The sequence below is a fragment of the Oncorhynchus gorbuscha genome, linkage group LG08 (genome assembly GCF_021184085.1).
Source record: "Oncorhynchus gorbuscha isolate QuinsamMale2020 ecotype Even-year linkage group LG08, OgorEven_v1.0, whole genome shotgun sequence".
Classification (NCBI taxonomy): domain Eukaryota; kingdom Metazoa; phylum Chordata; class Actinopteri; order Salmoniformes; family Salmonidae; genus Oncorhynchus; species Oncorhynchus gorbuscha.
Window position 1 is genome coordinate 56,417,804 of NC_060180.1, and position 13,926 is coordinate 56,431,729.

At 41.0% G+C, this 13,926-nt stretch overlaps 1 protein-coding gene across 1 annotated transcript in view; it reads right to left on the reverse strand.

The window, feature by feature from the left end:
* Window positions 1-2,282: 2,282 nt before the first annotated feature.
* Window positions 2,283-13,926, reverse strand: part of LOC124041869 (tenascin-R-like) — a 150,868-nt gene continuing 139,224 nt past the window's right edge. Inside the window, 3 exon segments of the mRNA XM_046359955.1 lie at window positions 2,283-5,494; window positions 6,910-7,073; window positions 7,484-7,645. Coding sequence (XP_046215911.1) covers window positions 5,372-5,494; window positions 6,910-7,073; window positions 7,484-7,645 — 449 coding nt within the window. The 3' untranslated portion in view covers window positions 2,283-5,371.

Here is a 13,926-nt window from a genome sequence, read left to right on the forward strand (position 1 = left end):
GCAGGAACAAAAAAAAGCAAAGAGAAATGACAGTCCATCATTACTTTCAGACATGAAGTTCAATCAATCTGGAAAATTGAAAGTTTCTTCAAGTGCAGTTGCAAAAACCATCAAGCGCTATCATAAACTGGCTCTCATGAGGACCGCCACAGGAAAGGAAGACCCAGAGTTACCTCTGCTGCAGGGGATAAGTTAATTAGAGTAACCAGCCTCAGAAATTGCAGCCCAAATAAGTGCTTCACAGAGTTCAAGCAACAGACACATCTCAACATCAACTGTTCAGAGGAAACTGTGTGAAACAGGCCTTCATGGTCAAATTGCTGAAAAGTAACCACTAGTAAAGGACACCAAAAAGAAGAATAGACTTGATTGGGCCAAGAAACACTAGCAATGGACATTAGACCGGTGGAAATCTGTCCTATGGTCTGATTTTTGGTCTCAACAGTCGTGTCTTTGTGAGACCCAGAGTAGATGAACAGATGATCTCTGCATGTATGGTTCCCACCATGAAGCATGGAGGGTGAGGTGTGATGGTGTGGGGGTGCTTTTCTGTGACACCGTCAGTGATTTATTTAGAATTCAAGGCACACATAACCAGCATGTCTACCACAGCATTCTGCAGTGATACACCATCCCATCTGGTTTGCACTTAGTGTGACTATCATTTGTTTTTCAACAGGACAATGACCCATCACACCTCCATGCTGTTTAAGGGCTACTTGACCAAGAAGGATGGAGTGCTACATCAACTGACCTGGCCTCCATAATCACCTGACCTCTACCCAATTGAGATGGTTTGGGATGAGTTGGGCCACAAAGTGAAGGAAAAGCAGCAAATAAGTGCTCATTATATGTGGAAACTCCATCAAGACTGTTGGTAAAGCATTCCAGGTGAAGCTGGTTGAGAGAATGCCAAGAGTGTGCAAAGGTGTAATCCATGCTCAGGGTGGCTACTTTGAAGTATCTCCCAAAAAAATTGGTTACTACATGATTCCGTATGTGTTTAAAAAAATAGTTTTGATGTCTTCACTATTATTCTATAATGTAAAAAATAGGATAAATAAAGAAAACCCTGGAATGAGTAGGTATGTCCAAACTTTTGAATGGTACTGTCTATTATTCTGCTTCACAGTTGCTGTCTAGTAGAGGTCTGACAATGCCTGGTAGAGGTATACTTTATTTACACGGTTCAGTTTCCACAGTTTATGGAATTAGTTCCAGCATTGCAAATACTCTTGTTACGTACACTACATGGCCAAAAGTATATGGACACTTGCTTGTCAAACATATCGTTTCAAAATCATGGGCATTAATATGAAGTTGGTCCCCCTTTGCTGCTCTAACAGCCTTCATTCTTCTGTGAAGGCTTTCCGTTAGATGTCAGAACATTGCTGCAGGGACTTGCTTCCATTCAGCCACAATAGCATTACAGAAGTCGGGCACTGATGTTAGTCGATTAGGCATTAGTCGCAGTCTGCGTTCAAATTAATCCTGAAGGTTTAAGGTCAGGGCTCTGTGCAGTTCCAGTCAAGTTCTTCCACAACAATCTCGACAAACCATTTCTGTATGGACCTGAAATCATGCTGAAACAGGAAAGAGCCTTCCTCAAACTGTTGCCTCAAAGTTCGGAGCACAGAATTGTCTAGAATGTCATTGCATGCTGTGGCGTTAAAGATTTCCCTTTACTAGAACTAAAGGGCCTAGCTTAAACCATGAAAAACAGCCCCAGATCATTATTCCTCCTCCACCAAACTTTACAGTTGTCACTATGCAGTCAGACAGGGAGCGTTCTCATGGCATCTGCCAAACCCAGAATTGTCCGTCGGACTACCAGATGGTGAAGCCTAATTTATCACTCCATAGAATGCGTTTCCACTGATCCAGAGTCCAATGGTGGCGGACTGTACACCACTCCAGCTGACACTTGGCATTGCGCATGGTGATCTTATGCTTGTGTGCGGCTGCTCGGCCACGGAAACCCAATTCATGAAGTTGTGCTGAAGCTGTGCTGACGTCGCTTCCGGAGGCAGTTTGGAAGGTTGAACAATTTGGAAGGTTGAACAATTTTTACACGCTATGCGCTTCAGCACTCGGCGGTCCTGTTCTGTAAGCTTGTATGGCCTACCACTTTGCAGCTGAGCCGTTATTGCTCCTAGACGTTTCCACTTCACAATAACAGCACTTACAGTTGACCGGGGCAGCTGTAGCAAGGCAGATATTTGACAAACTGACTTGTTGGTGCCAAGTTGAAAGTCACTGAGATCTTCAGTACGGTACATTGTACAGCCAATGTTTGTCTATGGAGATTGCATGGTGGTGTGCTCGATTGTATACACCTGTCATCAATGGGTGTGGCTGAAGTAGCTGAATCCACTCATTTGAAGGGGTGTCCACATACTTTTGACAATTTAGTGCATGTGCAAAGTGTTGTCCTGGAGTGTAAATACATGATTAAACAACTTTATATTCAGCATATTTAAATTCTATTACCTTTCTTACAGACAAAACATTTTTAGTGAGCATTTATTTTCCTCCTCGGTATCTCTCAATCTGTTTATAATCTTTAGCACTCAGCATTTTCTCAGCCACCATTGATTACATGCATTTGCACTTGAGGTTCCCTTCAATAGTTAGATGTGCTTTTAGATCGTAAGCCAAACACAAGATAACAGTATCTTAATACTCTAATACCTTTCAATCAAAATTGTAGTTCTTTGTAGATATTCTCTCTTTAGGCTCCTCTGAAACCATATCAAAACAGGTAAGGGTATTTAATCACTGCATTTTCAATACTTTTCCAGCTCAGACCTCAACTTGAATTCTTGGAAGAGATTCTGGAGGTTTAAATAGTGACAACTAGCTTAATGTGTGTGCACATTTCACACAGCCCTGCTAAACCAGGGGTGTGAAGGAAAAGGTTAAGTTACTGAAAGGAATCATAACATAAATAAGAACTACAGTATACCTGTCCTACAGCTTGGAATAGGCCTGCATCAACTTCTGGATAATCTTCTGGATAATCAGAACACTTCACTTGACCAAGCTTGAGGCTTTGCAAAATAAGACTGTCATTCTGATTGATTGACTGACAATTCATTAATTTCAGATTTCTGTGAAAGAGAGCAGGAGTCAGTAAGCATTTGGATTACAATTCGGGCACACCAGCGTTTGACAAAAGTGATATCTCTTATGTTACATACATTCCATCTGTTATCTACAGAGCTTCATCACTCTCATTCCTTGCACAAAGTGCCATGAAGCAAAGTTAGTCTAAGTAGTTAATAAATAAGTACACATCCTATTCTAGTGAAAAAGAAAACACTATGTCTTGCTCTGGGAGATGCATTGCATTAACAGATCTGAAACAGTCACTTGACAAGCAGAATTCAGAGGAGAATTTCTACATTTAAATTCAAAAGTAAATCAAAATCAAATCACATTTTATTTGTCACATGCGCTGAATACAAAGGGTATGGCATTTACTGTGAAATGCTTGCTTAAGAGCCCTTCCCAACGATGCAGATTCTGATGACACGTTTGTTGTTACCATGGAGGTGTTGATCATGATTGTTAGCATGCAGTAGGCTCACCCCTTTTCAAAACAAGTCTGTGTTAACAACTATGGTTAGAACAATAGGGGAAGTAGTATCAGCGTTTCTTAATGCTTCTATATTACTCTGCATCTACAAGGGTAAATACTGAAATATGTCTCCTCCTCCTAATTCTTATATGGATATATTAGTACCAGTAGTCTATAGGATGGAGAATCACCATTGTTTCAAGTCATCAAGTCTAAAGGACAATGAACGACATAAAATGTACAAAATGATTATGACCCACTGTGTGGTTGTTACAGTTTGTAGAGATTGGGTGAGGGTATTTAAGCCATATCTGAATGAAAATATTTGTCAATTAGTCAATAAAAACAACTAAGGAGAACAATACAGTTAAACGATTTGATGAAAAGTATTGGATAAGTAGGATTACAGTGTATCCATCAAATGTACATCGAGGACATGAGGGGTTCTCTTCAGCAGGTCAAGTGTTACTTGCACTGGTGGCATAACATAGTTAACATTAAATACGGGTGAGACAGGAGGATTGTATAACGTACAGGACGACTATCGAACACCAACATACAGTAAATGAGCTTATCAATTTCAAATCATTTGCTAAAATACTGACAAAGAACTAACGTTCACAAAGTAACCATTAGAATTGTTGCTGGGCCTAAAACCGAGGATGACAAAAACATCTGCTAAGGTAATGATGAGGCTACAAAGAAAGAGAGCTCTGTCGACAGCACATTTTCTCTTCAGCAAATCTTTGGTTTCATGTCAGAACTATTAGCACCATCAATGCAAGTAACATAGCGGGGAAACATTTGAGAGAATTAATTCCTAAACAGGATCTTCAGTTGGAATCTCCTCATGGAGAATACCGTATGTGAATATTGGTTAACAATGTTATATATTTGAGTTATGCAGGGCAGTGTAAAGACAAGTATTGAATGACAATGGTCATACTATGTATTACCTCAGCGCAAATAACTTGCTCACTGTTATTTTCTTACTAAATGGGCACTGGAGTGTAGGCCTATACATTTCAAGTTGAGCAGCTATTGTTTGATGATCCTGTTTCTTCCATTCCAACAAGGGTGTGGATTTGGGATTTTATTGTATATTCAAAAGCAAATTGGACAAATGGACATAAATAAATAAATCAATAGCTGATGTTGAATCCACTGCTACAGGCTGGTGTGTAGCCTGGTGATTGCTAATGCTGATTGGCTCATTATGAGTGCCAATGTTTTTGTCAATGTCCAATGAATTTCTCCATGCAGGCATTTGACTATGAAAATCATGGAGGGTTGCTATTTCAACAACAAATATCAATAACAGGGCATCAAATTATATCATGTAATAAATTAACTTTGTTACAATATCAGTTATAAAAATAGAGATATCTTACTTGTTTACGGGCATATAGAATTTTGTTAAAATTACTTTTTTTTAAATGGGGAAAATAATCCTAGCTCTCATGTACTTATATTGTATAGATAGAGAGAAGATCATGACAGCTACTCTGAGTTCATCTCTTCACCTTCCAGGACAGGGCAAATAACTAAACACAAAAACCTTATGGTTTACCCCCCAATTTTAGCAAATAGATAGCCTTAAAATCCAGACTAAATGGATTGTGAAACAAACATGAAAAAGAGCTGAGTTCAGTCTGGATATCTAGGCTAGCTAACAGAACCATTGTCATTCAAATTTTGTATAAATTGCATAGCTCCTCCTTTTGTCTTTCAGCCTTATGTAAAAGTAGGAACAGCAAGCTGGATTGGGGTTGAGGGGTAAGGTGTAGGGGTTTATTCTGGAGGAGTGGACCTCCTTCGCTTGCCACTGATGCTGCGGTAGTTGAACGGCCTCATTTTCATCTCCACAAAGGGGACAGAGAACTCATGGCCCTTCCAGTGGTACCAGTTGATACCCTGTATAGGATGAAGAGAGGACAAAATGTAGGATCAAGAGAGAACCGTGTTCAGAAACAAAGATATCTGATATTACACAACGTGGTTTTCTTAGAATATGTACAGTGCACTTCATTTATCAAGGATGTGCGTACGCTACAAACTTTACTATATGACTTATACAGTATGTCTAATATGGATATTGTCCTCAATGTTCAGTTCACTTCTAATTCAAATGTGACATCCTCAGCTGTCTCCTGTCTCCTCAGCTGTCTCCTGTCTCCTCAGCTGTCTCCTGTCTCCTCAGCTGTCTCCTGTCTCCTCAGCTGTCTCCTGTCTCCTCAGCTGTCTCCTGTCTCCTCAGCTGTCTCCTCAGCTGTCTCCTGTCTCCTCAGCTGTCTCCTGTATCCTCAGCTGTCTCAGACCAACCTTAGTGGTATTTCTAAAATTGCCCATTGTGCTGTTCAGAAAAATGTGTGGACATTTTCAATGCTATTTGTGGTTTGAACTCACTATGGTCATTGTAGACCATAATTCAATTAGTGGATAAAAACTAATTCAGACATTCTTATCTTACCTACAGTACAATGCACAGTTAACTGCCAAAATAATGGAAACACTTGATTAAATTAGGGATACAAAGTATATTGAAAGCAGGTGCTTCCACACAAGTGTGGTTCCTGAGTTTAATTAAACAATTAACATCCCATCATGCTTAGGGTCATGTATAAATAAGTCCAGTTGCCCATTATTTTGGCTACCATGGCTAGAAGAGGAGATCTCAGTGACTTTGAAAGAAGATTCTCAAAGGAGTATAGGGGGTTTAAAGTGTGTGTGTGTGTGAGCGTGTGCAAGCGAGTACGTGTGTCTCAGTCACCAGATCTCAATTGAGCACCGGTGGGAGATTCTGGAGTGGCCCTTGAAACAGCGTTTTCCACCACCATCAATAAAACACCAAATTAGGGAATTTCTTATGCAAGAATGGTGTTGCATCCCTCCAATAGAGTTCCAGACACTTGTAGAATCTATGCCAAAGCACATTGAAGCTGTTCTGGCAGCTCGTGGTCCCATGCCCTATTAAGACACTATGTTGGTGTTTCCTTTATTTTAGTAGTTCTCTGTAGCTAGTTCCTCTTTTTATGTCTGAGATCATTTCATGTCATCAAAAGGTTATATTGGAAACTGCTGATCTGTGTAATGTTGCAAGGCTTCTGTAGTAGTCTCATCAAAAGCTCTTTACAAGACTCTTACTTGTGACAAATATCACACTGTTGGGAAAGCAGTAAGAGATTTAAAGTTGTCTTTACGTCTTTAATGGAAATGACTGGGAATCTCACAGAGTGTGGCCTTTAATTCCAGTCATCACAGTGGTAAGCTGAGGCAGCTGTTCAGTCCCACTGCTCAGTCCCAGTGCGGATGATAACAGGGACACCAACCTGACTGTGTCTCGACTCGCCGTATTTCCCGTTCAGGTTGGCCCGATGGCAATTTTTGTACCACCAGGCTCCTTTGTAGGACAGAGCACAGTTGGTCACGGCGATGTCATTGTCTCTGTCCTTGGTGGAGAAGGGACGGCCTTGGTGATAGCTCAGCGAGTCCCCTGTGACAGGGAATAAAAATGAATTGAACTGACGGAACCAGCAAATGACTGGCAGTCTGAAGCGTATAATACTACAGGGCTAGAGCCAAGTGTTGAGGGATGGGGGATAAGGCTTTTATTGTTCAGTGGGGCGGCAGGTAGCCTAGTGGTTAGATCGTTGGGCCAGTAACCAAAAGGTTGCTAGATCAAATCCCGAGCTGACAAGGTAAAAATCTGACGTTCTGCCCCTGAACAAGGCAGTTCGCCTACTGTTCCTGGGCCGTCATTGTAAATAAGAATTTGTTCTTAACTGACTTGCCTGGTAACATAAATAAAAATGTCTTGGCTGTTAGAGATCATATATGTTTAATAGAACAGTTGATTGGTCTTAAATCAGCACCACATAGAATAGAGTGTACATAAGCGCTCACCAGCTGTGCCGTTGTACTCTCCTATCCTGAGTTTGTACAGATTCCTGACGTCTCCAATGGCAAACTTGTCATAGCTGGCGTAGACAGACTCCTGGCCATCCTTCATATCGATCCGGAGCTCATAGCGACCTTGAGCTGAGAGCTTCTGTATGTTGTCCAAACCTGAAGAAGAGACAAAAACACACAAATATTACACATACACTCCAGTCAAAAGTTTGGACACACCTACTCATTCAAGGTTTTTTCTTTATTTTTACTATTTTCTACATTGTAGAATAAGACATCAAAACTATGAAATAACACATATGGAATCATGTAGTAAGCAAAAAAGTGTTAAACAAATCAAAATACATTTTATATTTGAGATTCTTCAAAGTAGCAACCCTTTGCCTTGATGACAGATTTGCACACTCTTGGCATTCTCTCAACCAGCTTCACCTGGAATGCATTTCAAACAGTCTTGAAGGAGTTCCCACATACACTGAGCACCTGTTGGCGGCTTTTCCGTCACACTGGGGTCTTCACTATTATACTATTATACTATAAAATAGTAAAATAAAGAAAAACCCTTGAATGAATAAGTGTCCAAACATTTGACTGGTACTGTGTATACACACTATATACAAAAGTATGTGGACACCCCTTCAAATTAGTGGATGTGTCTATTTCAGCCATACTGTTGCTAACGGGTGTATAAAATCGAGCACACAGCCATGCAATATCCATAGACAAACATTGGTAGTAGAACGGCCAGTACTGAAGAGCTCAGTTACATTCAATGTGGCACTGTCATAGGATGCCACCTTTCCAACAAGGCAGTTAGTCAAATTTCTGCCCTGTTAGAGCTGCCCCAGTCAACTGTAAGTGCTGTTATTGTGAAGTGAAAATGTCTATGAACAGCTCAGCTGTGAAGTGATAGGCCACACAAGCTCACAGAATGGGACCGCCGTGTGCTGAAGTGCATAATGTACTCACAACTGAGTTCCAAACTGCTTCTGGAAGCAACATCAGCACAATAACTATTTTCTCGGGAGCTTCGTGAAATGGGTTTCCATGGCCGAGCAGGCGCACACAAGCCTAAGATCACCATGCGCAATGCCAAGCATCAGCTGGAGTGGTGTATAGCTCGCCGCCATTGGACTCTGGAGTGATGAATCACGCTTCACCATCTGGTTGTCCGACGGACAAATCTGGGTTTGACAGATGCCAGGAGTTCGCTACCAGCCCCAATGCATAGTGTCAACTGTAAAGTTTGGTCAAGGAGGAATAATGGTTTGGTACTGTTTTTCATGGGATAGGTCCTTTAGTTCCAGTGAAGGGAAATCTTAACGCTACAGCATACAATGACATTCTAGACTATTCTGTACTTCCAACTCTGTGGTAACAGTTTGTGGAAGGCCCTTTCCTGTTTCAGCATGACAATGCCCCGTGCACAAAGCAAGGTCTATACAGAAATGGTTTGTCGAGATTGGTGTGGAAGAACTTGACTGGCCTGCACAGAGCACAGAGCCCTGACCTCAGCCCCATCGAAGACCTTTGGGATGTATTGGAACGCCGACTGTGAGCCAGGCCTAATCGGCTAATATCGGTGCCGACCTCACGAATGCTCGTGGCTAAATGGAAGCAAGTCCCCGCGGCAATGTTCAAACATCTAGTGGAAAGCCTTCCAACAAGAGTGGAGGTTGTTATATCAGCAAAGGGGAGACCAACTGCGTATTAATGCCCATGATTTTGGAATGAGATGTTCGACAAGCAGGTGTCCACATACTTTTGGTCATGTAGTATATATGGTGCATTCGGAAAGTATTCAGACCCCTTGACTTTTTCCACATTTTGTTACATTACAGCCTTATTCTAAAATTAACTGAATAAATGTTTTCCTCATAAATCTACACATTACCCCAAAATGACAAAGTGGAAACAGGTTTTTCGAAAAAAAAAAAAAAAATAAATACCTTTATTATATAAGCATTCAGAACCTTTGCTATGAGACTCGGAATTGAGCTCAGGTGCATCCTGTTTCCATTGATCATCCTTGAGATGTTTCTAAAACTTGATTGGAGTCCATCTGTGGTAAATTCAATTGATTGGACATGATTTGAAAGGCACACCGCCTGTCTATATAAGGTGTCCCAGTTGACAGGCCATGAGGTTGAAGGAATTGTCCTTAGAGCTCCGACAAGATTGTGTCCAGGCACAGATCTGGGGAAGGGTACCAAAACATTTATGCAGCCTTGAAGGTCCCCAAGAGCACAGTGGCCTCCATCATTCTTAAATGGAAGAAGTCTGGAACCACCAAGACTCTTCCTAGAGCTGGTTTCCCAGCCGAAATGAACACATCCAGGGAAAAGGGCCTTGATCAGGGAGGTGACCAGAAACCTCATAGTCACTCTGACAGACCTCTAGAGTTCCTCCGTGGAGATGGGAGAATGTTCCAGAAGTTCAACCATATCTGCAGCACTCCACCAATCAGGTCATTATGGTAGAGTGGCCAGATGGAAGCCACTCCTCAGTAAAAGGTACATGACAGCCCGCTTGGAGTTCGCCAAAAGGCATCTAAAAGACTCAATGCATGAGAAGCAAGATTCTCTGGTCCGATGAAACCAAGATTGAACTCTATGTCCTTATTGTAAATCGTCACGTCTGGAGGAAAGCTGGCACCATCCCTACGGTGAAGCATGGTGTTTGCAGCATCATGCTGTGGGGATGTTTTTCAGCTGCAGGGACTGGGAGACTAATCAGGATCGAGGGAAAGATGAACTGATTAAAGTAGAAAGAGATCCTTGACGAAAACCTGCTCCAGAACGCTCAGGACCTCAGTCTGAGGCGAAGGTTCACCTTCCAAAAGGACAATGATCCTAAGCACACAGCTAAGACAACGAAGGAATGGCTTCGGGACAAGTCTGAATTTCCTTGAGTGACCCAGCAGAGCCTGGACTTGAACCCGATCCAACATCTTTGGAGAGACCTGAAAATAGCTGTGCAGAGACGCTCCCCGTCCAACCTGACAGAGCATATGCAGAGAAGGGAAAAACTCCCCAAATACAGGTGTGTTAAGCATGTAGTGTCATACCAAAGACGACTCGAAGCTGTAAACGTAGGTACTTCAACAAAGTACTGAGTAAAGGGTCTGAATAATTATGTAAATGTTATATTATATTATATAAACTGATTTTTGCTTCAGCATTATGGGGTATTGTGTGTAAATTGATGAGGGGAAAAATGTTTTCAAACATTTTACAATAAGGCTGTAACCTAACAAAATGTAGAAAAAGGAAATTGGTCTTAATACTTTCCGAGTGCACTGTGTCTGTCTATGTATGTATGTATGTATGTATGTATGTATGTATGTATGTATGTATGTATGTATGTATGTATGTATGTATGTATGTATGTATGTATGTATGTATGTATGTATGTATGTATGTATGTATGTATGTATGTATGTATGTATGTATGTATGTATGTATGTATGTATGTATGTATGTATGTATGTATGTATGTATGTATGTATGTATGTATGTATGTATGTATGTATGTATGTATGTATGTATGTATGTATGTATGTATGTATGTATGTGTGTATGTGTGTATGTGTGTATATGTATATATATATAACAAGTCAAACGTTTGGGCACACCTACTCATTCAAAGGTTAATCTTTATATTTACTTTTTTCTACATTGTAGAATAATAGTAAAGACATCAACACTATTAAATCACACATGTGGAATCATGTAGTAATTATTCAAAGAAACCACCCTTTGCCTTGAAGACAGCTTTGCACACTCTTGACATTCTCTCAACCAGCTTCACCTGGAATGCTTTTCCAACTGTCTTGAAGGAGTTCCCACATATGCTGAGCACTTTTTTTGGCTGCTTTTCCTTCACTCTGCAGTACAATTCATCCCAAAATATCTCAATTGGGTTGAGGTCGGGTGATTGTGGAGGACAGATCATCTGATGCAGCACTCCATCACTCTTCTTCTTGGTCAAATAGCCCTTACACAGCCTGGATGTGTGTTGGGTCATTGTCCTGTTGAAAAACAAATGATAGTCACACTAAGCGGAAACCAGATGGGATGGCGTATCACTGCAGAATGCTGGTTAAGAATGCCTTGAATTCTTAATAAATTGACCACAGTGTCACCAGCAAAGCACCCCTACACCAACACACCTCCTCCATGCTTCAAGGCAGGAACCATACATGCAGAGATCATCCGTTCACCTACTCTGCTTCTCACAAAGACATGGTGGTTGGAACCAAAAATCTCAAATTTGGACTCATCAGACCAAAGGACAGATTTCTGCCTGTCTAATGTCCATTGCTCGTGTTACTTAGCCCAGGCAAGTCTCCTCTTCTGATTGGTCCTTTAGTAGTGGTTTCTTTGCAGCGATTCGGCCATGAAGGCATGTTTCACAGTCTCTGAACATTTGATGTTGAGATGTGTCTTGCTTGAACTCTTTGAAGCACTTATTTGGGCTGCAATTTCTGAGGCAGGTAACTCTGATGAACTTATCCTCTGCAGCAGAGGTAACTCTGGGACCTCCTTTCCTGTGGAGGTTTTTATGAGAGCCAGTTTCACCATAGCGCTTGTGACTGCACTTGAAGAATCTTCAAAGTTCTTTTCATTTTCCAGATTGACTGACCTTTATGTCTTGAAATAATGATGGCCTGTCATGTCTCTTTGCTTATTTGAGCTGTTCTTTCCATAATATGGACTTGGCCTTTTACCAAATAGGGCTATCTTCTGTATATCACCCCTACCTTGTCACTATACAACTGATTTGCATTAAGGAAAGAAATTCCACAAATTAACTTTTAACAAGGGTCACCTGTTAATTGAAGCTGGTTGAGAGTATGCCAAGAGTGTGTAAAGCTGTCATCAAGGCAAAGAGTGGCTAATATAAAATACATTTTGATTTGTTTAACACTTTTTGGTCACTACATGATTCCATATGTGTTATTTCATAGTTTTGATGTCTACACTTTCGTCCTACAATGTAGAAAATAGTAAAAACAAATAAAAAAACATTGGAGTAGGTGTGTCCAAACTTTTGACTGGTACTGTATGTATATAAAATCATTGCTCATTTCAAAAGATAACGGTCACTTACTCAAGTCTAAAATGAACTTCTACCTGCACCTTGACATGGTTAAAACTGATGCACACAGCAAATGACATGTAGAGATAACAGGAAGTGGTCAGATGGTGAAAAGTGTCCATATCTTCCAGTCAACAGTCTGTGGCGGATTTGGCCTTGCTGCTACTGCCAGCCCAGAGCCTAGCCAGGCTGTGATGATAAGGACCAGTGAGATTATACCCATCTTTCCCAAGATAACAAACCTTCCTGCTTGGCATGGATGTTTCCTGTTTAACCTCAAGCTGAAAATCATATGATGTTGTAGATGCCTCATGATAGCAGATGGGAGTTTTTTGAAGCTGTCAAGCTTCCGATGATAAGCATTGGGCTGAACCAGAGCAAAACTGGGCTTGGTCTTCAATATGTCAGCAAAAGATACAGTCGGCATTAGAAAGCAAAGAAGGCACTTGGTGGTGACAGGGGAAAAGAAATTGCTGTAATAAGATGTGTTAAACATTGAGTGAACTCAGATTTGCCATCGCAGAATCATCTGCTCTTCATCGCTTAGATAGCTTAGTTCTTCATTACAAATTGCCAGCAGGATTAAAAATGCACTCAGAGGCTGTATTCTGTTCAAATTTTATCTCCTAAATTAACATCTCTTATAATTTTATTAGCCATCTTACTCCTACACTTCCACAGAAATGAGGGGGCAAATTAAAAAGTGCAATAATAATTGCATATTGCACAACTGCATCAATTTCTTTATATTACGACCTCAAATGGACAATATATTTGGCCAGAGTCACAGGTCAATGAGTCCGATTAATGGATAGCGCCCCAACTGTAATAAAAATGGGCTTTAAAACAAAAAAACGGCCTCTGATAATATCATCCGCTAATTCCCGTTTCTTCTGTGTGAGCAAATCGTAATCTTAAGTGTCCCAGTAGATAGAGCTCTTCCAAATGAGCAATACCAAATGCTACTGTGTCTCCCTGTACTACAGGATGTTGTAGATAAGGTCAGGTGCTGTGTGCTTACATCATCTGAAGCTCCACTATGCTGTCCTCCGGGAGCACCACTATTCTCCTCTCATGGTCATATCTATCTATTACCAGTGGCGGTCACTGCCGTTTAAGATGAGGGAAGAGGATTTTTTGAGGGCCTGACTTCTATGACAGTATATTGGATGACTCTCATTCATATTCCATTCACCCAGTTCAATGTAACACTGATAGGTTTAGGCTACTACAAGATGCTCAAATTGTTCGCTATACCCATCGTGAGCTTGCTACTACCTAGCCTATGAATGAAAGTTTACAATGTAGGTGCACACAGGTCGAAGGACAAATTCGGA